The sequence below is a fragment of the Bidens hawaiensis genome, unplaced genomic scaffold (genome assembly GCF_021521415.1).
Source record: "Bidens hawaiensis isolate Kalapana, Puna unplaced genomic scaffold, B.hawaiensis_p1.1 tig00024808_1, whole genome shotgun sequence".
NCBI classification, from domain to species: domain Eukaryota; kingdom Viridiplantae; phylum Streptophyta; class Magnoliopsida; order Asterales; family Asteraceae; genus Bidens; species Bidens hawaiensis.
This window is the reverse complement of record NW_027493921.1, coordinates 76,221-99,278: the sequence shown is the minus strand read 5'-3', so window position 1 is coordinate 99,278 and position 23,058 is coordinate 76,221. Positions and strand designations below refer to the sequence as shown.

General features: G+C 35.9%; 2 protein-coding genes across 2 annotated transcripts; both read left to right on the top strand.

Annotated features, from left to right (window-relative positions):
* The first annotated feature begins 3,011 nt into the window (after positions 1-3,011).
* On the top strand, positions 3,012-16,935 carry LOC143569953 (uncharacterized). Its single transcript, XM_077055733.1, has 3 exons — positions 3,012-3,354; positions 3,452-3,826; positions 16,547-16,935. Exons 1-3 carry the CDS (start codon positions 3,012-3,014, stop codon positions 16,933-16,935), a joined length of 1,107 nt encoding a protein of 368 aa, XP_076911848.1.
* A 1,167-nt stretch (positions 16,936-18,102) lies between these two features.
* On the top strand, positions 18,103-20,002 carry LOC143569958 (uncharacterized). The gene is made up of 5 exons (XM_077055738.1): positions 18,103-18,218; positions 18,316-18,471; positions 18,556-18,669; positions 18,737-19,155; positions 19,220-20,002. The coding sequence occupies exons 1-5, from the start codon at positions 18,143-18,145 to the stop codon at positions 19,862-19,864; spliced, it is 1,410 nt and encodes a 469-aa protein (XP_076911853.1). The 5' UTR covers positions 18,103-18,142; the 3' UTR covers positions 19,865-20,002.
* The last annotated feature ends 3,056 nt before the right edge of the window (positions 20,003-23,058 follow it).

The window sequence follows — 23,058 nt, the reverse complement described above, 5'->3', positions numbered from 1 at the left end:
TCTAAAATAAGCATTAAAAGGACCAATGTATTCACCTCCATTATCTGTACGAATACACTTGAGCTTCTTCCTAGTCTGTCTCTCAATTATGGCATGAAACTGCTTAAACACATCAAATACTTGATCTTTAGACTCTAAAGTATAAACCCATACCTTCCTCGAATGATCATCTATAAACGTGACAAAATATAAGCAGCCCCCAAGTGTTCTAGTCTTCATAGGACCACATACGTCTGAATGCACCAAGCCAAGTATACTTTCTTTTCTATGAGGCGGATGACTATGAAAAGAAACTCCCTTTTGATTACCATTCATACAATGAGAACACTTCTTCAAATGAACATCTTTCACACCGGACAAGACATCTTTCTTTAATAAAATAGACATCCCTTTTTCACTCATGTGAGCAAGTCTCTTATGCCACATATCGGTCACATTTCTTCAACGAATTAACCGAGTCTCTGGAAATCTTTGGATGCGCCATGTATAACTTTGAAGTTCTTTCACCTCTTGCCACGATCAACGAACCACGATTGAGTTTCCAAATTACACCACAAAAGGTACTGTTGAAACCATCATCATCTAATGTGCCTGCGGAGATCAAATTAAGTCTAATATACGGAACATGTTTCACACTGTGTAAAGTCAAATCCATCCCAGTATCAAACTTCAAACAAACATCCCCAACACCAATGATCTTTGATAACCCATTATTACCCATCTTGACATTCCTAAAATCACCAGGAGTATAAGGCGAATAAAAATCCCTTTGTGATGTCACATGACAAGTAGCACCAATGTCAACAATCCAACTCGAATCATCACGTGCAATGTGCACCCTATCATAATCACAATAAATATGAAACTCTTCGGTGACAGTGTTAGTTTCAGAAGTACCTTCATCACCGTCGTATTTCTTATAGTTGTTCTTTTTATTGTTGTAATTAGCCTTCTTGTTCTCCTTTTTCAATTGTCTGCAATATTTTACTGTGTGCCCTTTACTACCACAATAATGACACTTATAATCTTCAAACTTCCCTCTACACTTACTGCGGTGCTTTGCTTTATTACTCGGACCACTTCTATGGCTTCTTCCCTGCTTTCAGTAACTAAGGCATCTGAATGTGAAGAGGAACCTTGTGACTTTCTTCTCATCTCTTCATTTATAATACTACCTTTAGCTAATTCCATAGTGATAATACCGTTCGCTGCGGAGTTGGACAACGATGTCCTAAAGTCTCCCAAGAATCTGGTAACGTACCAAGAAGCCATAAACCTTGTATCTCGTATTCAAACTTAATACCCATACCTGCAAGCTGATTAATAACACCCTGAAAAACATTCAAATGACTAGTAACTTGAGTTCCATCACGGTATTTCAAGTTTATCAACTGTTTAATCAAGAACAACTTATTGTTCCCGGTCTTCCGAGCATACAACTCTTCAAGCTTGGTCCATGGAGTACGAGCATGACTCTCCCCGCTAATATGGTTCAAAACATTATCATCAACCCATTGCCGAATATACCCACAAACCTTTCTATGCAAAATATTCCATAGAAACAGGCAAATAATAATCCTTCACATAAAGAAGGTCTTCCATCTTGCCTTTCCAAACATGATAATTAGAACCATTCAAATTCACCATCCTACCCGTATTAGCTTCCATCGTTCAAACAAGTCTTAACCCAAGAACAAGAGCCGAAGCTCTGATACCACTCTGTTGGGAAAACACGACCACCTAGCCGCGAACGGTAAACAAAAGGTGCGGAATTAATCTTCGTTTGGCTAAACCTTTTCCCAACCCGAATGAACCAATGAGGATGCAAACAAATAGGGTATACTAAAAAGTAAATATGACACAATAATTTTAGCGTGGAAAACCTCTCAAGGCGAGAGTAAAAACCATGAGACTACTAGAGCCGCTTCAAATCCACTATCACCAATAATGAGCAATACAAAGTCTTCTCTAAGTAAAACTAGAGGCATACACAAATCATCATATATTTGGTACAAACTAACATCAAGTATATGAAACCAAACTACAAAAGAATACAAGTAAGAGGGATCACCAAAATAATTATTGCTCAATCTTTGAACTTCTCTTGTCTTCACAAAAAGCACTAAAAATATAAAGCAATAATGAATCTTCTCTTGAATTTGTCTTCTGTCTACGGAAGAGAAAAAACCACAAAGGTTTTCGTAATATATTCTTTGTTGTGCACTGACGGCTGAATAATCACCACAAAGAATCTTTATATTCTTTGATTGTGCTTGTCATCCAAGGAACAAAGCACACATCTTGTGGATGAGGTCACGGCCAAAAAACCAAAGAACCCAATTTTGTTTTGTGTAAATCGAAAGTAACTAAAAGAGCATATATTTTATTTTCCTTTTCTTTTTTTTATTATTAAAACAATAATAATAAACTCATGAACAATTAATTTGTTGGGCTTTTCCATGGGTAAAAATACCCCAGCAGCACTATGATATATTTATTCACGGCCCAACGGGCTCAACATGGCCTTGGGCCCAAACATACAAAGAAACCTAAACCGACATGCTAACATACATAAACGTTTAAGCATTATCAAACACGAAAGACTAAAACACAAAATGGGCCTAACAGATATATTAAACTTAATAAGATATAAGATACTATTTTTATACTTTTTTCCTTTTCGTCTTTATCATTATTGATATTATTATTCTGACAAAGTGATCAAAGAACCTACTTTGACATTTTCAACCATACAACTAAAGTATCGTATTCTTTATTTATCTTCCCCTTAATAAAGCTAACAGAACACTTGAGTGCTCAAGTCTTTTGTGCCAATGTATGAAGTCTATAAGTGCTCGAGAAGAGAAACACACACAGACACATAATACATTTGAGTTAGATTTACTGTAATCATTCTGTCGTATTTCTAAGTAATTTTTGTTTATCTTCAGTTAGATTTGAAGTTGTTTATTGTGTTCTTTTGCATAGGTGAAATTAATAATCCAAAGGAGATGGCTAGTGCGTCGAATGAACCTGAGACTGTATCAATGGTTACTGTCTCCAACTTTGTTTCGGTTAAGCTTGATGGGCGTGAAAACTATAGTATCTGGAAGGCTCAGATGCTTTGCCTCATAGAATGCGTGGAGTTACTTTACATCATTAATGCCGAAAGTCCGGTGGATAAGGGTGACCCCATGATTTCGCAATATGACGAACTTGTCAAAGGTTGGATTTTTGCTACTCTGGAACTGGAGGAATCAGTGGTCAAGGATGTCCAAGACTTGGGTACCGCAAGAGAGGTATGGATGAAAATAGAATCAATCTTTAATCAACGAATAGGCTATACAGAAGAAGGTACTTACGCACTCCACATATATTTGATTTCAACTCCCACAGAAAAAAAAATACGACATATTTTTAATTTCTTTTTCAAATATTGAAATGAATGCAGGTGATTCATCGAATGTTTCTCCACAAACAGAAGGCTACAAATATAGAAGCGCCTTTCATGGTGCCGTCTACTTTGTTACCGTCTCCAACTTTGTTTCAGTGAAACTTTCTGGACACAACAACTATCATATCTGGAAGGCTCAGATGATTTGCCTCTTAGAGAGTCTGGAGCTGCTTCACATCATTAATGCTGATTATCCTTTTCCTGTGGGTAAGGGTGTCCACATGATTTTGCAATATGACAAACTTGTCAAAGGTTGGATTTTCGGTTCTATGGAGGAAAAAGTGCTCAAGGATTTCATAGACTACTCTTCAGTACAATCTATATGGAGGCAACTAGAAACCCGCTTTAATCGACCAATAAGCTATACAGAAGGTTGGTACTCCATTAAGTATTTGATTCAATCCGTGTAGTTGTCATTGAGGACTCAAGTTCGAAATCTAACTAGGGGGGGGGGGGGGCCCTCCTTGATGGGGTTTTTGAGTGAGTCAGGACTGGGACGTCAAAATTAGTATGGACGGTTCACTTACCGTCTGAGGAAGACTTAGAGGTAGTTCTAAACGGTACTAAAAATGTGTGTAGTTCCTAAGAACAATATAATTCAACAAATATTTTATAAGAAAGTGAATTTCATTGATAATTAAAGTAGTTCTAAACGGTACTAAAAATGTGTGTAGTTCCTAAAGGGCCCATGGAGGGACATTACCCTTTTTTTATGACTGCTAAATGCTAGGGTTCTACTAAATGTCACATAATAATTCAAATAACAAAATATGAACTAAGTTTAATCTAAATTAAACTAGCATTCTCCTCTCAGTTTTGATTTCTTCCTCAAAGTTCTTTTGACTCCAAAGATGGTTTTTTAAGGCATTTGTTAAGATGTATGATTGTATGCCTACTAATATGCTTGACTTGAATGGTTTATTTCCATAGCATTCACTTAACTTGATTCTTCATTCACTGTTGTTGGTTTTGCTTCCCGAACTTGCTTTGTGAACTTTCTTCACAACATGGTAGGCACTTAATCTTAACTTCTCCTAAATAAGATTTATTATTTTTATGTTTGGGGGACATTATTCATAAGCAGGGATGGATTTAAGGCTTAGTGAGGGCGGGCCAGTGCCCATCGTCCACCGGTCATAGTATTGTGTTTGTGTGTATGCATTAGTATATGACGAGCCGATAATTATGAGTCCTTTCCCACCGTCAGCGATTAGTCCGTGCCCATCATTGAACGTCAACGATGGAACTTGGGGAGTATTTAAAGTGTAAAGAGAAGCGAAAAAATAGCTTCACCGGATTTTTTTCGGTAACAACTCTATATTTATTAGGAAGAAGAAAGCGGTCGAGAGGTATATAAAATAATGTCAGCACTCTGTTATTATATATAATTTATTTCTATTGATTGTTGTTTACGTGACAATTTATTGTAATTCTGTTTTCTTATTGAGTTTTAGTTTTATTTATTTTTTAAATAAATTAAGTTGGCACTTATCATTTTTCTGTTAATTTTTTTATATTTTATTATTATTACTTTTATTCTAAATATATTTTTATTGTTCATATAGTTTCAGTATGAATAAATTAGATTATTTTATATTATTTATTTACTACTTAGAGTTTTTATTACCAATTAAAATAATATATAATTAGAAAAACATGTCATTTTTGCTTTCGTAAAAATGTTTTATTAAATATATATATATATATATATATATATATATATATATATATATATATTACAATGATTTTAAGATACGAGGACTCGAAGATTACAAATAGGTTGATACACTTATTGTTAAAGAAGGTAATAGATGTATACAGTCAAAAGTAAAAAAGTTCTATGTTAGCCATCTCGTTCTAATATTCTAGTTCAGCAACCGTGGTAGTTGCGGAACAAATCATAGAGCATGCACAAATAATAGTTAATGATGTATTTTTGTTGGCTGATGAGGCGCGACTGAACTTTGAAAAGAACATGGAGAAATATGATTTTGTTAAAAGACCAGTTTACCCTCTTATGTTTCAGGAAATTTATTCACTTAGGCCTTTAGCATGGTTGGTTGACCATGTTTTTTTTACCCAACCCATTTTATACACAATCCATTTTATGCTCACCCTAGCAAAAATTTCTGATCCGTCACTATTTATAAGTGTTATTTATAAGTGTAGTGTTCAATTCTGACATAGGTAACAGGTGAAATCTTTTCTATAGTTTGAGAAGATCTCATCATTGTCCTTTTGATATTCGCTATCACTTAAGTTCCTTTTATCATGGAGTTGATTTCTGTTTTAACTCCCTCTTCGTTTGTAGTGATTATGTCCAAGTCATTGGCCAAAATCTTTTCGTTGATGCCAATTATCAGGGGCTGATCGACCTATTCAGAAAGGAAGGGGGCGGCAACCCACCTTAGAATTTCTAGTTTTAGTGTTATACATACGTGAAAATTCCGAACGCCCCCATAAAGTTTTGGAAACGCCCCCCTTAAACTTTTGAAAACATTGAGAAAAAGAAAACATTTAGTTTTATTTGACTGGAAAAAATTTCCGGCGATGAATATGTGTAGAAACCTGCATTTGATAAAAGGAAGAATACGAATTTAGTTGTTTAGCTTTTAGTTGAAAGTCTATCAAAAAGCTGGCTCAATTTTTTAAAAGTCAAACTTCAAATTCTTTATTATTTTTCTATAATTTATTATTTACTTTAATTTTTTTTTAAAACTTTCTGTTTTATTTATTGTTTTCTAAAACTATCTGTTTTATTGCATTTATCAATAAATATTTTCCTAAAATTCTATTTGCAGGCGTATTTAATAATATTAAAAAATGTTTACAGTTTTATTTTATAAACTCCTTTTACATTATTACTTCATCTAATATTTTGTATCAGTAAATACTTATTATTATACTCTGATTCTAAAAAAATTGTACACTACGACTATACAATTAAAAGTTTCTAGTTATTTTACTGATTATGCGTCAACAGTGATGTTTGACATATATTTAAATTGTTTGGTTATATTTTTTTTAATATGGTCCACCATAACATGACCGGTAATATTTATTACATAACAATAGTCAAACGACTCTTAACAATTTCCGCCCCCATGAAAATTTTTTCTTGGTCCGCCACTACCAATTATGCCTTCGTTCATCTTCTACGAATAATAAACCTTAATTCTTATATGCCAGGTTTCTCTTCCTTTGATCGTACTCGTTATTCTTGTCGGGTTAATTTGGGTCAGGGACACGAAAGGGTCTTCTGGTCAAACGAATGGGTAGTATGTGTCAAACAATTGATATGAAGGAACCGTGACTCGTGAGAAGTGGAGTACTTGGCAGTTTATTTTGCTTTAGAAGAAAGTAATTGCAAGTTTATTTCAGCACGTTCTTATGTGTTTTTATAGATAACTTAGGGTTGTGTATGGAAAGCCGTTCTTCCACCGGCCAAGAAGGGCTGTGGATGTAAAGAAGAACAAGACAGCTCGTGTCTTCATCTTTCAATCAGTACTGGAGGATGTGTTGTTGCAAATTGCCATGAACAAAGATGCAAAGGATGTATGGAATTCATTGAAGACACGGTATCTTTGGCTGATCGAGTAAGGCTTGAATTTCAACCCTAAGAAGAGAGATGGATTCTCTATACATGAAGGAAGATGAGTATGTTGATGAGTTAGTAGGAAAATTAATCCGGCTAACAACAAAATTTAAAAGTTTGGGCACCACAATTGAAGATGCAACATTGGTGAGAAATTTGCTAGATTCCATGCCTGAAAATTACCTTCAACCGGTGGCATCTATCGAGCAGTATCCTGACATCGGTACGATGCCATTTGATGACAAAATTGGACAGCTGAAGGCATATGAAGACCGTATATGGGTGAGAACAAATTTGGTGATAACCAGAACAAGTTGAATTGAATAGAAGTCAAGACTGAAGTCAGGCGACAACGAAAGTCAGCTGGACGAGGTAGGGGTTGGTGAGGTTCAGAAGGTCGTGGAAGAGGAAGTGGAAAAGGTTGTGGGTTGGTCGAGGTGGCCGTGAAGGGTTTAACAGCCACCAGAAAGGCGCGACGGCGAGTGGTGATAATCTTGGTCACTATGCTAGTGAGTGTCCAAAGGGGAAAAACAAATGAACCAGAAGCCAATCTCATAAACATGCAAAAGGAAAATCCTGCTCTCATGTTGGCCACTTGTGTGAAGAGAAGTTAGAAATGGTATTACTGAGTGAAGAGAAAGAGTTACCAAAGTAGTACGAAACTAGTAACAAAGATGAGGGTGAGTGGTATCTTGACAATGGGTGAGTAACTATATGACAGGGAAACAAATTTACTTCACCGAGCTAAATTAATCGATGCATGGAAGGTTTCGGCCGGTTTGGAGATAGGTCCAATGTGGAGATTAAAGGGAAGGGTTTGGTGCTGGTAGATTGCAACAACGGCGAGCAGAGGCTGATAACATAAGTTTACTATATTCAAGACTTACGTAGCAATATTGTAAGTCTTGGACAAATGAGAGAAATTGGGTGCAATGTAGTAATGCATGAAGAGCATCTTTGGATGTAAGAAGACGGAGGAAGGCTGTTAAACGAGCAACACTTGTAGGCTAAAGGGTGGTTCATTTGATCTAAAAGGAGTAGTTCGGAGGATATCATAACTAAAGGGACTTAAAATAAAATTAAGTCATACTTGGTGGCTAAGTTTTCTTAATGGATAAGACTTGCTAGTAGATTAGTTTCTTTATTTCACTAGGATAAGGATTGGTGCAAGTTTCAAAGTCTTACTAGCTAAGTTTCCTTACTCCTTAAGTTTTTGTTTGCATATATAAGACTTGTAAGGTTTAGTTGTAGAAAAATCAAGTGAGTCTTGTATTGAGTATAAGTTTGTCTTACATCTCTCTTTTCTTGTTTTCAAATAATAATAAAACCCTAATGTGTTTGAGCAAATATTGTTCATCGTGTATTAATACGTAACAAGTGGTATCAGAGCCAACCCATTACACATGGCCAATTTTCAAGTTGTTGGAGGCGTGAAGAAATTAAACAATCAAAACTACCTGTATGAGTTCGTATCTATAGGGTCAGGGGTCAGGATATGTGAGAACTTGTTCAAGGGTCAGACACCACCCAACCGAGAATCGACACCAATGGGGAGATCAACAAGTGGAGAGTAAAGGTCGGGAAACTATTTTCTTGTTGAAAACAATGATCGAGGAAGAGCTTTTGATCACATCCGAGACGTAGAAACGCCAAAAGAAACATGGGATTCTTTAGCGACACTTTTCTCCACGAAAAATGACGCGAAGGTTCAGCTTCTTGAAAACGAGCTTCTTTCAATCACTCAAAAAGATCTCACGATTCCGCAATATTTTCACAAGGTTAAGACCTTGTGTCGTGAGATTTGGGAGCTTGATCCGGAAGCAAGAGTTAGAGATGCTCAAATGAAACGAATCTTAACACACGGTTTAAGAACCGAGTATCAAAGTTTCGTAGCCGCAATACAAGGATGGCCGAAACAACCATCTTTGGTCGAATTCGAGAATCTTCTCGCAAGCCAAGAAGACTTGGCTAAACAGATCAGTGACATCTCGATTTCAAGCCCGAATATTGAGACCGAATCCTTATATGCCGATCGTGGAAGGGGAAATTTTGACCAAACGAGAATCATGGACGAAAGTGGAACGACCGATACAAGAAGACGTATATCTACAAATCCAGACAAAGCTCAAATAAGCGAGAACCAATGAAGGAAAAGAAGTCGGGAATATCCGGTAAGCGATCCTTATAAGTGTTATAGTTCTCGCAAACGTGGACACATGTCCAAAGATTGCCAGGTCAGCTGATTAAGGGAATGCGGCCACAGTTCCAGAGGAAGTGGCTTGAGACGCCGAAGCCTATTTTACAGCTAAAGAACATGTGATGGCCTTAACCATGAACACTGAAACCGAAGACAATTCTTTATATGATTGGATTGTTGATTCCAGGTGTTCGAACCACATGACCGGAGAAAAGACGAAGCTAAGAAACTCGATCAAATATGAAGGTAATCGGGTGATTGTAATAGTCGAAAACTCGAGACACAAAATCGCACACGTTGGTGACATGCGATTCAAATCGCATAAACAAGGGGAGTTTGTTTTAAATGATGTATACCAAGTTCCGGGTGTGAAAAAGAATCTACTATCAGTCCCTTGGATTACGTCTACGAGTCGGCACGTTCTATTTGGTCCAAATGATGTCAAGATGTTCGATAAGTTCGAAACCTCGTCCAAAGCCATAATGCAAGGAAGGAAAAACGGGACGCTGAATGTTCTTTCCGTAGGAACGGCCTATGCGGAGAAAACCAAGATGATCCGAAGCATTGATTCTTTGCGCCAACGTCTTGGTAACTTTGGGTACGATAGGGTTTTCATAATGATTGAAAAGTCTCTTGTAGTCGGAATACCGAAGATGGATGTCCGTACATGCATGGTGTGTGCCGGTTGCCATTTCGGTAAGGCTCACAAACAACCGTTCAAAAGCTCAAGTCATATAGCCACGGAGCCCATGGAGCTAATTCATACTAATTGTTCGGTCCGGTGAAACATGCTTCAATAATGGGTATGAAGTATATGATTAGGTTAATTGACGATTTTACTAGATACCTTTTGGTGTATTTTATGAAAGAAAAACCAAAAGCTTTTATGAAATTTAAAGACTTTTAAAGCATGGCGGAAAGGGAGACAAACATCAATATCGAGCCTCCCATCCGACAACAGAGGCGAGTATACATCGAAGGAGTTCGATGAATATCTCAAAGAGCGCAACATTAAATGCCAATTAACGTGCTCAAATACTCCGCATCAAAACGGAGTCTCTGAAAGAAAGAGCCGAACCCTAATCGAGCTGTCACATAGCATGATTCACGTTAAAAATGTACCAGGTTGCTTTTGGGATAAAGTAATGCGAACCGCATCCTATATATCTAACCTCTTACCACAACAAAACATGAAGAATATATCATTGTTTGAAAAGTTGTTCAAACTTAAACCGGAGGTTAGCCATATGAAGGTGTTCGGGTGTGTGTGTTGCATATTCATAGTGAGCCATCATAGACACGAGATGGAAAAAACGCAACAAGGTGCATCTTTGATGGTATGATCCGAAACGAAAAGGGTGGCGATGTTGCGACCAAGATACAAGGAGAGTATATGTTCTAGTCAAGTTTTTGAGGGCCGTCATGGTGATCCCGAAATCTAGAAGTGTTACCGGATTTTGAAAAAAATATAAAGAGAAGCTTGAAAGCGAAGTAACTTTCAATCTTGGAGAAGTAGAATCAGAAAACGAAAAAGATGGGTCAGACCATGTCGAGAACGTTGGCCAGTCGAAACTTAAGATTCGAAGAACTCTGCACCAAGTCGAAGTTCAAACTAGATCAGAAAAAATAGAGAATAAAAATAAAAAAATTGAAAATTTTGAAAAATTTCCTAAGTGTTTAGAATCGCATTCACATGCTATCGCTATCGCATTACAGAATTCCTTTAAGAGTGTGATGCACATTCACATCCAATGCGATTCTCATTGAATGGGATTTACATCCAATATGATTCACACTGAATTCGATTCACATCCAATGCGATACCCATTGAATGCTATTCCGTTAGACATGCAACTGCGACTTGAAAAGTTCATGTTTGATAATAGCTCATTTGCTTATAGATCGTAAGTCGCAACCCTTTGAATACCACTTATGTATAATTTTATCCACAATTATAAACACTATGAGCCCCAATCGGATAGATTAGTGTTCGATAAAACCTAAAAAGCTAAGATCTAAGAAATCTGTAAAAAACCAAATTAAATTAGTACACATGTTCTTCATGATATCTATATCAAGAATCCATGAACTATTGAATCAAACAACAAGTGGATACCCCTTTGATCCAAAACCGGTTTGGTTTTGAACCGAAAAACGTCATGAACAAGAAACCAATCGATTCTATTAAGAATCGATGCTATACCATTGGTGAGGGATCCATTTTGATGATAATCAAGGAGGAATTAAGTGTAAATCGGATGCAAATCGGTTGTTCTTAGGTTTTGAGGGTAGTTACAAGAGAGAGAGAGAGAGAGAAGAGTGTTTGGAGTTTGAAAGTTATAAGAATGAAAGAGAAATTGGGATCCCCTTTATATAGGGTTAACCTATCTTGTGATGGGTCAAATCCTCTCGAGTTTTCAAAATATTTTACACTCAAAACCATCAAACTTATTTACCAAAAGCAACCCGAAAAATATTTTGACCACGAATCCAAACACTCAAAATATATACCAAATATATTTTGTTTGTCCACTCATTTGACAACATTTTCACGATTGACCTTGTCGTTAAGCAAGTACAAATTTAAAAAACAAAGTAAAAGATAATAGTAAAATTAATAATGATACTAAAAATAAAATTTTAAAAATATAAGAAATAAAATAGAAATTAAAATAAAAAATAAAATGAAAATAAAAATAAAAATAAAATCACTTAGAATGAGATCTTTAAGCTAAAATAAACCAAAAATAAAATAAAATAAATATTAACAATAAAACAAAGTTAAAAGTCACTTAATGGTATATACATAAAACACTTATAATTTTCCAAAAATGATTACAACATGGAATCACATAGATCATTAATGTCCTAGATCACACCAAAAGTTGATTGCATATATATTGGCCACTTTAAACTTAACAAGTATTTTGGTGTCATAGTGATATGTTAATGTATGGATTAATTACTATACTTATGTAGTTCCCTGACAAATTGCAGACTCCATCACATCTCAGGCTTAATTTGCTTTCATATATCACCTCAACTTGACTTAAACCCAACTTATCTGATCAAAGTATGCTTATAGTTACACTTTTTGCAGACTCCATCAAACCCAACGCTTGAACAAAAAAAAAAGAAAGTAAAACAAAACAAAAGATTAAGGGCCTTAACAATCAGATATTGTATGACTACAAACAGAGAAACGACTTTAAGTAGAGACATGTGATCTCTTCATGAAAGTATAAGCACTAGGGTATGACATGTTTTTTTCTCTTTTCTTTTTCTTTTAAGACTTATAGAGCAGATACATGATGATATGTTATTTACATTTTTTCCTTCACAGATATGACCTTAAGTTGAGACATGTGATTTCCTTATTAAAGTATAACCTATAGACAGATAGTTTAGTTTATATCACATTAACACTTACTCATTTGTTAGCCTATCTACACATGTAATAATGATCTGATTGGCTTTTGATATACTGTTTTCATGTACTAGGAGCATTAGGATCAATTTCTTATCATTTTCTAAGGGTTGGATTGATTTCTCCAATTTTTAAAATTGCTAACTCCCTTTAAATGGAAAAACTTCTTTTCACGGACATTAAATATATTTTCATAAAAGATAAACATAAAATCTTTTCGGTGAGACAAAACCTCAATTTTAATTTTCTTAAAACAAATGCAAAATCTTTTTGATGAGTTAAACTTAACTCATTTTCTCACTCTAAATTTGTGACATATTTGAAAAATATTTGCAAATTTATATATAAAAGGATAGATATAAAAGTTAAATCAAAACAAATCATGTCAAGCGATTCGACAAGATATACGGCTTTTGTGAAAAGGTCTGCAAAGTTCTAATATGAGGGGACTTATTCAATATTGACAAGTTTTCTATCATAATGAGTGTTGAACCGGGTTTATGAAAATACATACCGCTGCATCGTTATAACACTTACTTGGGGTGTTAAAGAAATTTAAACCGTAGTCCAGTAACTGATTTTGGATCCATATCACTTATGAGCAGCAGCTGGAGGCAACAATGTATTCAGCTTCAACAGTGGATGTGGAAATCGTGACATGTTTCTTGCATTGCCAATAGATTAACTAATCACGATCACCCAAGAACTGACATTCTCTTGAGTTGACTTCCTGCTAAGTTTTAGCCGCATAATCACTGTAGTGTAGGCATGCAACACCAAAAGAGAATCTTTTGGATACCAAAGAACCAAATGAGGCTTTCCCTTGAGATATAGGAATATACGCTTGACAATGGTTAAGTGGCACTCCTTTGGATCTGACTGACATCTAGCACACGGACAAACAAGGAACACAATGTCCAGCTTAATTATTGTGAGATACATTAGGTAGCCAATCATTGACCAATAAAGGTGTTGATTTATTGACTTTCCCAGATCTGGAGCTAGCACTGGTCTTATAGAAATCAGTGGCGAAAGAAGTTGCATCCTTAAATATAAACTTTTGAACAATTTCATGAACAAATTTCTCTTGATGAGTAAGAATCCAATTTTTCTTTTGTTCAACTTATAGGCCCAGAAAGAATGTCATCTCTCCTAAAGAACTCATCTCAAACCGATTCTGCATGACCTTCGAGAACTATCTACACAAAACATCATTCGTTGACCCGAAAATAATATCATCAACATACACTTTGACTAGGATCCGATCGTTGCCAAGTTTATTGACAAAAAGTGTTTGATAACTATCACCTTTCCTATAGCCGTTCTTTAGCAAATGTTCCGCTAGTGTAGCATACCAAGCATGGTTGCTTGATGGAGACTATAGAAGGATTTGTCAAGACAGTAGACATAGTCGAGACTATTAGGATCCTCAAAAACCTGGTGGTTGATTGACATAAATCTCTTCCTTCACTTTTCATTATAAGAAAGTAGTTTTCACATCCATATCATACACTTTGAAGTTTATGTACGATGCATAAGCTAAGAAAAGATGAATAGCTTAAATTCTAGCTACATGAGCATAGACTTTATCATAATCAAGACTTTCATGCTATGAAAGACTTTGCACCACCAATCTTGATTTATTTCTTATTATCACCCCTTTATCATCCTTCTTGTTTCTTAACACCATTTGGTAGCAATTGGTCTTTTGTTCTCAGGCTTTTTGACAAGCTTTCAAACATTTAGCTTCTTTAGCTGCAACAGCTCTTCCTGCATAGCTTCAACCCATGAGTTCTCCTCCATAGGAATGTGATGATCTAAAGGTTTAACTTGTGAAGTAAAACAAGCAAAAAGACATTTGTTAATAGTTACAAATTTTCTCCTTGTTTGGATGCCAAGAGATGGAGAACCGCAGTCGGATGTATTGGATGGATGGCCATATGGGGAATTGGATCCACTTGTAGCTCTCAATAGGATGAAATACACTAGGAGCATTGATTAGAACATTAGTTGTTGGTTGAATGTTTATGGTTGATCAACCACATGATCTGAAGCAATAGGGCCATCCCAAAGGTTTTCTAAGAACAGGACCACAATGGCTGGAACCGGAGTAGAATCAGCATTGTTTGAAGCATCATAGGGAACTTCATTTGCAAAACATTTTCAGAAGCAACATGTGCTTCATTTCCAACGGGAGGTGGTATGGGTACGGATTCAATCACACTTGGCTCTTGCTGAAGATCAACCACTGGCTCAGTGGGAGTGGGTTCAACGTTTTCAGCAGGCATGAAGGAAGAATCTGAACTAAGTCAAAACAGTCTTGTAATCAGTAGAAAACTATGAAAAATTCTAGGTGTTGAGAGTCGCAACCGTAATGAACAGTGACACAAATGCGATTATGATGCAAATGTTATTCTGAGTACTTTTGTGATTCAAGGAGTTGTGCGATTAGGAAGGATTCTGTAACTTTGCGAGCGTCATGCGATTGCGATTTGGAACCAAATGCTATTACGATTTGGAATACAAATGCGATTGCGATTCTATCCCAAATGCAATTGCTATTTAGTATCCAATGCAATTGCAATTTGGAATACAAATGCGATTGCGATTGTTTTCCAAATGCGATTGCGATTGTGTATCTGACACAACGGAATCGCCAAACATGTTGTTGAAAGCGAATTCTTCACGAAAATAACCCTTTTTGCAAGAATGAAGCGTTAAACAACCCAAGTAACATGTGATACACTTGAACACACTCGTTAAACACCAAAACAAGACCAAAATCCAAGATTGAAACCAAAGACCCACAACTAGTAGGGACGAAAGCACTGATACCAATTGTAGGTCTCTTAAACCGGATCTAACAACTTGTTTTTGATCAATCTAAGCTATAGGTTAGCGGAAATCACCTATAACCGAATTGGATCTCTGATCTTGTTAGTGTTGAGTTATTTTTTTATAAATGGTATTTAGAGAGAGAGAGAGAGAGAGAGAGAGAGAGATGGTAAGATAGTTTTCTAAAGTCTTGTGTGTGCATGGTCGTGCTTCACCTTTAATAGGTGAGAGCATGGCATGCAATATTAAATTTCCTTAGCCTAATGGACTTTGTTTACAAAATGTTCTTAGGCCCAAACATACAATAAACAAAAACAAAAGCATACAAGATACAACAAAGAAATAGAATAACAAATACAAAAGACTTAATCATCGAAATGGGCTCTACAGTTTTTTTGCTTAACTTTAGGGGAAAGTAATTGCATGTTTATTTCAGCATGTTCTTATTTCTTTAAATAGATTAGGGTTTTATTTTCAGAGAAAGACAAGAAAAAAAAAGTTATCAGAAAGTTTAATTGTTTCCCTTGTAATCGTTCAATTTATTGAAGAAAATCGGTAGCATTTGGTCCAAAGTCCTGTGTTCTTTTTGTGATTTTGTACCATTGACTTTCATCAATTCTACGCCATCAACCTTCCAATCACTTCATCCAGAGTTATCATATCTAAATCTGAATATTGCTCAATTGATGCAATAATTTGCATAAACTTATCTGGTACTGAATCTAGTAACTTCCTTATTCATTGTAGCATCATTAAACTTGGTTCTAGGCTTTTGAGTTGAGTGCACTCAATTTTCGTAGTTAAATTTCCCAGATTATTTCGAAGTAGGGTCACATGATATGCGTACTAATTTAAAAGGCGTGATGGAGGGACGCAACCTTCAGTGATAACTGCCCAAATCCCAGGGTTATACTAGTTATCACAATACAATAAATTTAGCTAAAATCATAATTTTTATCCAAGTTACACAAACAATGTGAGTGAAACTCTACTATTTAAAAATTTATATCCTTTCTGAAATATTGAAATGAAGTGCAGGTGATTCAGTTGATGTTTCCGCACTAAGAGAAGACCTGAAATATATTCAGGTATCAAATGTTAACGTCTCCAACTTTGTATCAGTCAAGCTTTCAGGCTACAACAACCATCGTATCTGGAAGGCTCAGATGATGTGCCTCTTAGAGAGTCAGGAGTTGCTTCACATCATTGAGGTCAAAGCTCGTTCTTTATTGTCGTTGGACTTTTGTGGCCACATAACTAAAAAGTATGATAACCTTGTCAAAGGTTGGATCTTGGGTACTATGAACGACCAACTACTCAAGACTTTCGCAGGGTACGATTCCGTTCAATTGATTTGGAAGAAACTAGAATCAAAGGTTTTTACACCAGAAATCGATACAATAGATGGTACGTACGCCCTTCGTTAACTGCCACATATTTAATTTCTGTAGTAGAAAAATAGTATAACTGAACTTTTATTTGGCTCTCAAATATTAAAATGAAATGCTTCAACAGATTCAGTAGGATTTACGTTCGGAACAGAATCTATAAGAGACTTTCCAGAAATGGAAAACACACAGAAGACATTGTATGAGGCTGCGGCTGAAGGGTCTTGGTGGAAAGCAAAATTGATATTGAAAGTGCATAAAAATGCAGCCAAAGAGCCCATCACTGAAAATGGCAACACAATTCTTCACTTAGCGGTTGAAATGGGCCACAACTATTTCCTTGAGAAACTTTTGGAGTTTGTCAAAGACGAAGAATACATTGTAACGCAGAATAATAAGGGTCGAACTGCCCTACACATTGCTGCCATGGTTGGTAATGAATATGCGGCCCAAATCTTGGTACAGAAGAAGAAACAACTATTGGGGATTCTAGACAGTGACAGAGTCTCACACTTAGATATTGCTTATGCCAATAGGAAGTTCCATATATCTACATATTTTTCGGGAAAACTGCACTACCTTCTGATTTAAGCTCTGATACAAGTACCAATGGGACATTAGCTATTAATGCTATCTTAACTTCTATTTACACAAAGCAATATGGTTAGTAGTTAGCAGTAGTGTGGTAATCGTGTCATGTTTACATGTTTACGATTAGCGAATTGAATTGATGACCCCTAACACAACCCATATGTTTATTTGTGTCTCAAAAGACCCTAGCCTACGCACTTGAAATCATGACGACATGACCCAATCAAATATATATATATCCAAGAGTCAATGGATCAAGTGGCTGCAAACGGCTTATTGGGTTGTAATCACGTTTTAAACAGGTTGCAATTAATAATTTAAATGAGTCAAAAATGGGTCGGCAGAATTGCGGGTTAACCATGAAAAAAATATATATATTTTTTTCATTTTCATATTGTATATATAATTTGGTTAATGGATCAACGAGTTTAGTTATATGGTTTAAAGATGTCAATCTGAACATGTTTATATTATACACGAAAAAAACAAAACATATATTTTTTAATGTCAGGTTCGGGTCATGTAATGATCACCACTCGAAGTTATTACATCATGTTATGTTGGAATAATTTAAAATGTGCTCATACGTTCTCATGTAATTCATGCAAATTTAGCAGGGGAATTGCTCAAGAACTTTATCGGACAGGACTGGGAAATGGGACATATACTGAACTCAATAACCGTAATCTTCCCAACTGATCTTGGCGTCATGGAATCTTTTATCTATCCATGTATTTCTTTAACTTTTTCTCGATACATATTTTTTTTCAATAAACCGTGTAGATAGAGTAATTTAGACACATTTATTCTACAATGTCTATCTTGCAGCTTTCAACAATGTCCGTAGGGAAACAGTTCTAAGAGGTTCTTTGCTATTTCACTATAATATTTTTGATAAATGTATCAATGAAATCTTACGAGTAGCGGAAATCTGTAATAAAATGTGCCGCGGCTGGTTAGGGAAAATTTCCATGATATTACTTGGTGAGCAATTACCTATATATACACTGAACACTTGTTCTAGTTGTATCTAATAAATTATTATTATTATTTTTAATTTTTATGCAGTCCCAATAGCCACAATTTATCCAATATATCAGTTGATCTGTCTCCTCTTTCTGCTGCTTCATTTAACCTTCTCTATGTTGTATTTTCTTCTATGGAAGATTTTAGCAGTTACCGGTAAGTAATAACACATTAGATTAAAATTTCCACTAACAGCTCAGTCAACGTGTTCTCTAAATTGTAGTGCGTCCAATCAAGAATATAGAGAAAAAGAAAAGAGAGTACCAAGAAGCAAGGAAGGTTTTGAGCTTGATATGTAATCAAATGGGCACATCACATCGTAGCTACAAATACTCAATTCTTGAAGCTGTACGCCAAGGTACTTACGAGGTTGTTGACGAAGTTCTTTTTAAGTCACCAAGTACAATCAACTGTAAGGATATAGCAGGGCATAACATCATTCAGTTAGCGATAGTAAACTGCTCTGAAAAGGTATACAACCTTATCCATCACATAATTGAACGAACAGAGTCATTTAGAACAATGACGGATTCTTTACGAAATAACCATGTGCACTTGGTTGGAAGATTGGCACCTTCATTTGCGCTCGGTCGTACTACAGGTGCAGCACTTCAACTACAACGCGAGCTTATATGGCGTGAGGTATGTCACCAGAAAGATATCAGTCATTATCGTGCATAAACTCTAACTCGGTTACATTTTACAGGAAGTAGAGAAGCTCATGTCACCTCTAGAACTTTTAAACACGAATTTTGATGAAGAGACCCCTGCAATGGTGTTCACTAAGGAACACCAGGACTTGATGAAGCAAGGAGAAGCTTGGATGAAGACTACAGCTGAATCATGTAGCATCACTGCTGCATTAATCATCACTGTCGTATTCGCAGCAGCAATCACTGTACCTGGTGGAAGCAAACAAGAGTCTAGCATCCCTGTGTTCATAAAAGAAAGTGCATTCACTATCTTTGCAATATTCAATGCATTGTCACTATTTACAGCGGCTACAGCGTTATTACTTTTCTTATCAATTCTCACAGCACGTTTTTCTGAAAACGATTTTCGGGTCAGTTTACCAAGAAGGCTGATTTTAGGACTTTTCACATTATTCCTCTCTACAACTGCCATGATTGTAGCATTTGGTGCAATATTGTTCCTTGTCTTTTGTGATCAAAGACCATGGATGTTGGCACCAATATGTGTATTTGCGTGCTTGCCGATTTCAGTTATTGTTAGCATTAAACTCCCGCTGCTGGTAGACTTGATCCAATCAACATATATCCCCATCTTTGGTAAGCAAAGTTACCTCGAGTCTTGTAAAATTGGTCGTAAAAACACTATCTTTACAAAGTAAGGGGAGATTTTATGCATTGCCGTGAGGTCTTGTTTAGCAATTCAGAATTTGATTGTGGTTGAATAAGTTGCATGGGATTTATGCATCCGGCCTCTCTTTCTAGATGGTACTCACCTGTTTGTAAGCTTAATATTGATTGTTTTTGCTACGGACAATGTGAATATATTTGTTATTCAATTTAAAAGAAATCTGCATTTTGTCTCCCTGGTATATGGACCAATTCGACAGGTTAAACATTGAAAATGATTTTGCGAATTATGGACCACTGTGAAATTTCGGTGGGTCAATCTGTACCCAACCGTTAAATATTTTCGTTAAAGGCTGTTAAGATGGAGGGTGTTTTGGTCTTTTTACAAATGAAAATTTGGCGATAAAAATGTGTCATTCTGTTTTTTATTTTTTTTGAAAGCTTGGAAAACCAGGTTGACGCTAAAAATGACAGTCCGACCACCGAGTATTTTTTTCTTCCCTGCTTCCACCGTAAGATTACTCCCACCTTCCTCTTCTTTTCCTTTCTTCCTTACCCACATCTTCTTCCTTACCCACATCAACTTCTCCTTCTTCCTCAACACTCCTTCTTCATATATATATACCCACCCACCGTTAAACGGACCCACGTCAACTCAAAATGTTTAATTGAGTTTACCTAATAAATTAACCTGCCAACATGAAAGCCCAGTCAACAAACAAGAACATAATAACATGACCATAGGTTAAAGCATACATGTACATACATTGTTCCATATTATTATATCCAAAATAGAAATCCATGTTCGATTAGAACTTCAAATGTTATGCAACAACTAGGGGTGTAAGCGAACCGGACGTCCGCGGTCTTCCGTACATCTAGAAGTTCGTTTATGTTCATCCGTTTAATAAATGGACCGGACATGGAAAAAATTCGTTTAGTAAGCTTAACGGACGAACACAGACAAGGGCCAAGTCCATTCGATAGTGTTCGTGAACGTCCGGTAAAGTTCGTCCGATTACGTCTGGTAGTGTCTGTCCGGTAACGTTCATCTGGTATTATAAGTGTTTAGTTATATCCAGTATTGTAATTTAATTGTGGAATTTCTAATGTTATTAATCACACTTTTGTATCACTACATACGCCGATGTCTCTTATAGTGATCCAGTTTTTCTTAATATATTAAGTGTTAAATATATTTGGATATTTTATTGTAATTCCAAATTTGTAGGTAAATTTGTTTTGATTTATGTTGGGAATTAATATGTAATTGTTTATGTTTGTCCTTTAGTGTCCATTAGTGTATGTTGTCCATTAATGTTCACATGTCCGTTTGTCCATTAATGTTCGTTTACAATATTAACGAATGAACACGGACGGACACTGACAAACTTAATTTCTTAATGGACGGACACAGACATGAATTTTTTCGTTTGGTAGAGTATTCGTGAACCGTCCGCTTATACGCCAAAAGCTTAACGGACGGACACACACATGCTCTTGTCCAGTCCAGTTCGGTCTGTGTACACCCTTAGCAACAACGTAGCAAAAGGTCATTATGTGTTAAACAGTCTTAAAATCTTTTCCATCATAATTGTCCATTCTTATTTGTCAAACGGTCTTAAAATCATTATTCTTCCCCGAATGTCAAACCCAATACCTTCACATGGTGCATATAAAATTAAACCACAAAGGCACATACAACCATCCCTATATATATATAACGGGATGAAGACAAAAATGACTCATTTTACATACAACATTACTTGACCAACCCATTTTACGAACAACTTCAACTGTGAACATACTCATGACCTCCGGACTTACTTGCCATATGGACTTACAAGCCTACATATAAAGCGCTTATGACTTACTTGTTTGCCCCACGTTACGTGGCTCTAATATACCCTTTTTTGTTTGACAATTACTCAACATTTTTATTGTTGATTTTAAATTCTTTTAATCATTATGCAGTTTTTCTACTTTAACATTTTGATTTTCAATATTTATATTTGAAGCAAGAATAATTTTCATAGTGATCAATCACTAACGGGCTCGTGTATGACTGACTAATTATATTTTTGCCTTCATAGATATGAATTATATTGGAGTCGATAACCGCTTCACTTCATGAGAGTGTAACCACTAGCATAGGCGAGTATTTAAGTTTATATTACCATGACACTTACTCATGTGTCAAGCCTATCTACACATTAAGCAATGATCTTGTTGGCTTTTGATCATTATAGATAATTTCTTATCATTTCCAAAGGTTGGATCACTTTCTCAAAATTTTTAGAATTTTATATTATCCGACTCCTTCTAAGCAGGAGCTCCCTCTAAACGAGAGAATATCTTTTATCTTTTTATGTTTTTCTTAATAAAATAATAAAATAATAAAATATAAAATATTTTTGGTAAGTCAAATGACTCAATTTTGTTTTCTTAAAGCAAAAGTGAAAATCTTTTTGGTGAGTTAATCATAAATCATTTTCTCCATAGTGACATATTTTAAAAATATTTAAAATTTTATATACAAAAAGATAAAAATAGAGGTAAAAATGAAAATAAAATAAAAATAAATGAAAAATTAATTTTGAAGAAACGAGATCACGCCTAATGACTAAACAGGATACAAAAACCGGGAATGATCAAAGGCCTTTGTAAACAGGTATGCAAAGTTGTAGTCAGTGGACCCGTTAAATAGTGACAAGTTTCCGGTCATAACAGTTATGAATGAAATGCATTCGGATGTCAATGTGTTTTGTCTTTAAGTGTTGGACCGGGTTTTTTTGACAATGCAAAACACTGCCTCATTATCACTTAATGAGGGTATTAAAGAAATTCAAACCTTAATCCGGTAGCTGATTCCATATCACTTGTGAACAACAAGCTGACGAGCATGACCCGTAAGTGAGATTAAATGATATAAAAACCTACGTAGTAAGTGTTAATTTCGTGGGACTAGATAAGTACTGTTGCGTGGTTATTTGCAGGTTAAAAGGAGGTTCCGGAGCATCTATGGCGTACAAGGAAGAAACTGGAGGAACCGGAGAGTCGAGAGGATTAAAAGAGACAAAAAAAGGAAGTTTTGGCTAAGACCACCATGGCCATGGTCCACCCAATCTAGACCGACCAGAGCTCACCGTACTGTGAGCTCTGGGGCAACCGTGGCCCACGGTTCACCTGATCTAGACTGACCATAGCTCACCGTACCGTGAGCTTT

What these genes read in the sequence shown, in the direction of transcription:
- LOC143569958 (XM_077055738.1), top strand. Translation starts at nt 18,143, where the DNA reads ATGGGACATATACTGAACTCAATAACCGTAATCTTCCCAACTGATCTT. An exon ending in GGAATCTTTTATCTATCCAT is followed by an intron (nt 18,219 to 18,315) that starts GTATTTCTTTAA and finishes TCTATCTTGCAG; the next exon opens with CTTTCAACAATGTCCGTAGG. An exon ending in AATTTCCATGATATTACTTG is followed by an intron (nt 18,472 to 18,555) that starts GTGAGCAATTAC and finishes ATTTTTATGCAG; the next exon opens with TCCCAATAGCCACAATTTAT.
- LOC143569953 (XM_077055733.1), top strand. Translation starts at nt 3,012, where the DNA reads ATGGCTAGTGCGTCGAATGAACCTGAGACTGTATCAATGGTTACTGTC. An exon ending in AATAGGCTATACAGAAGAAG is followed by an intron (nt 3,355 to 3,451) that starts GTACTTACGCAC and finishes AAATGAATGCAG; the next exon opens with GTGATTCATCGAATGTTTCT. An exon ending in ACCAATAAGCTATACAGAAG is followed by an intron (nt 3,827 to 16,546) that starts GTTGGTACTCCA and finishes AATGAAGTGCAG; the next exon opens with GTGATTCAGTTGATGTTTCC.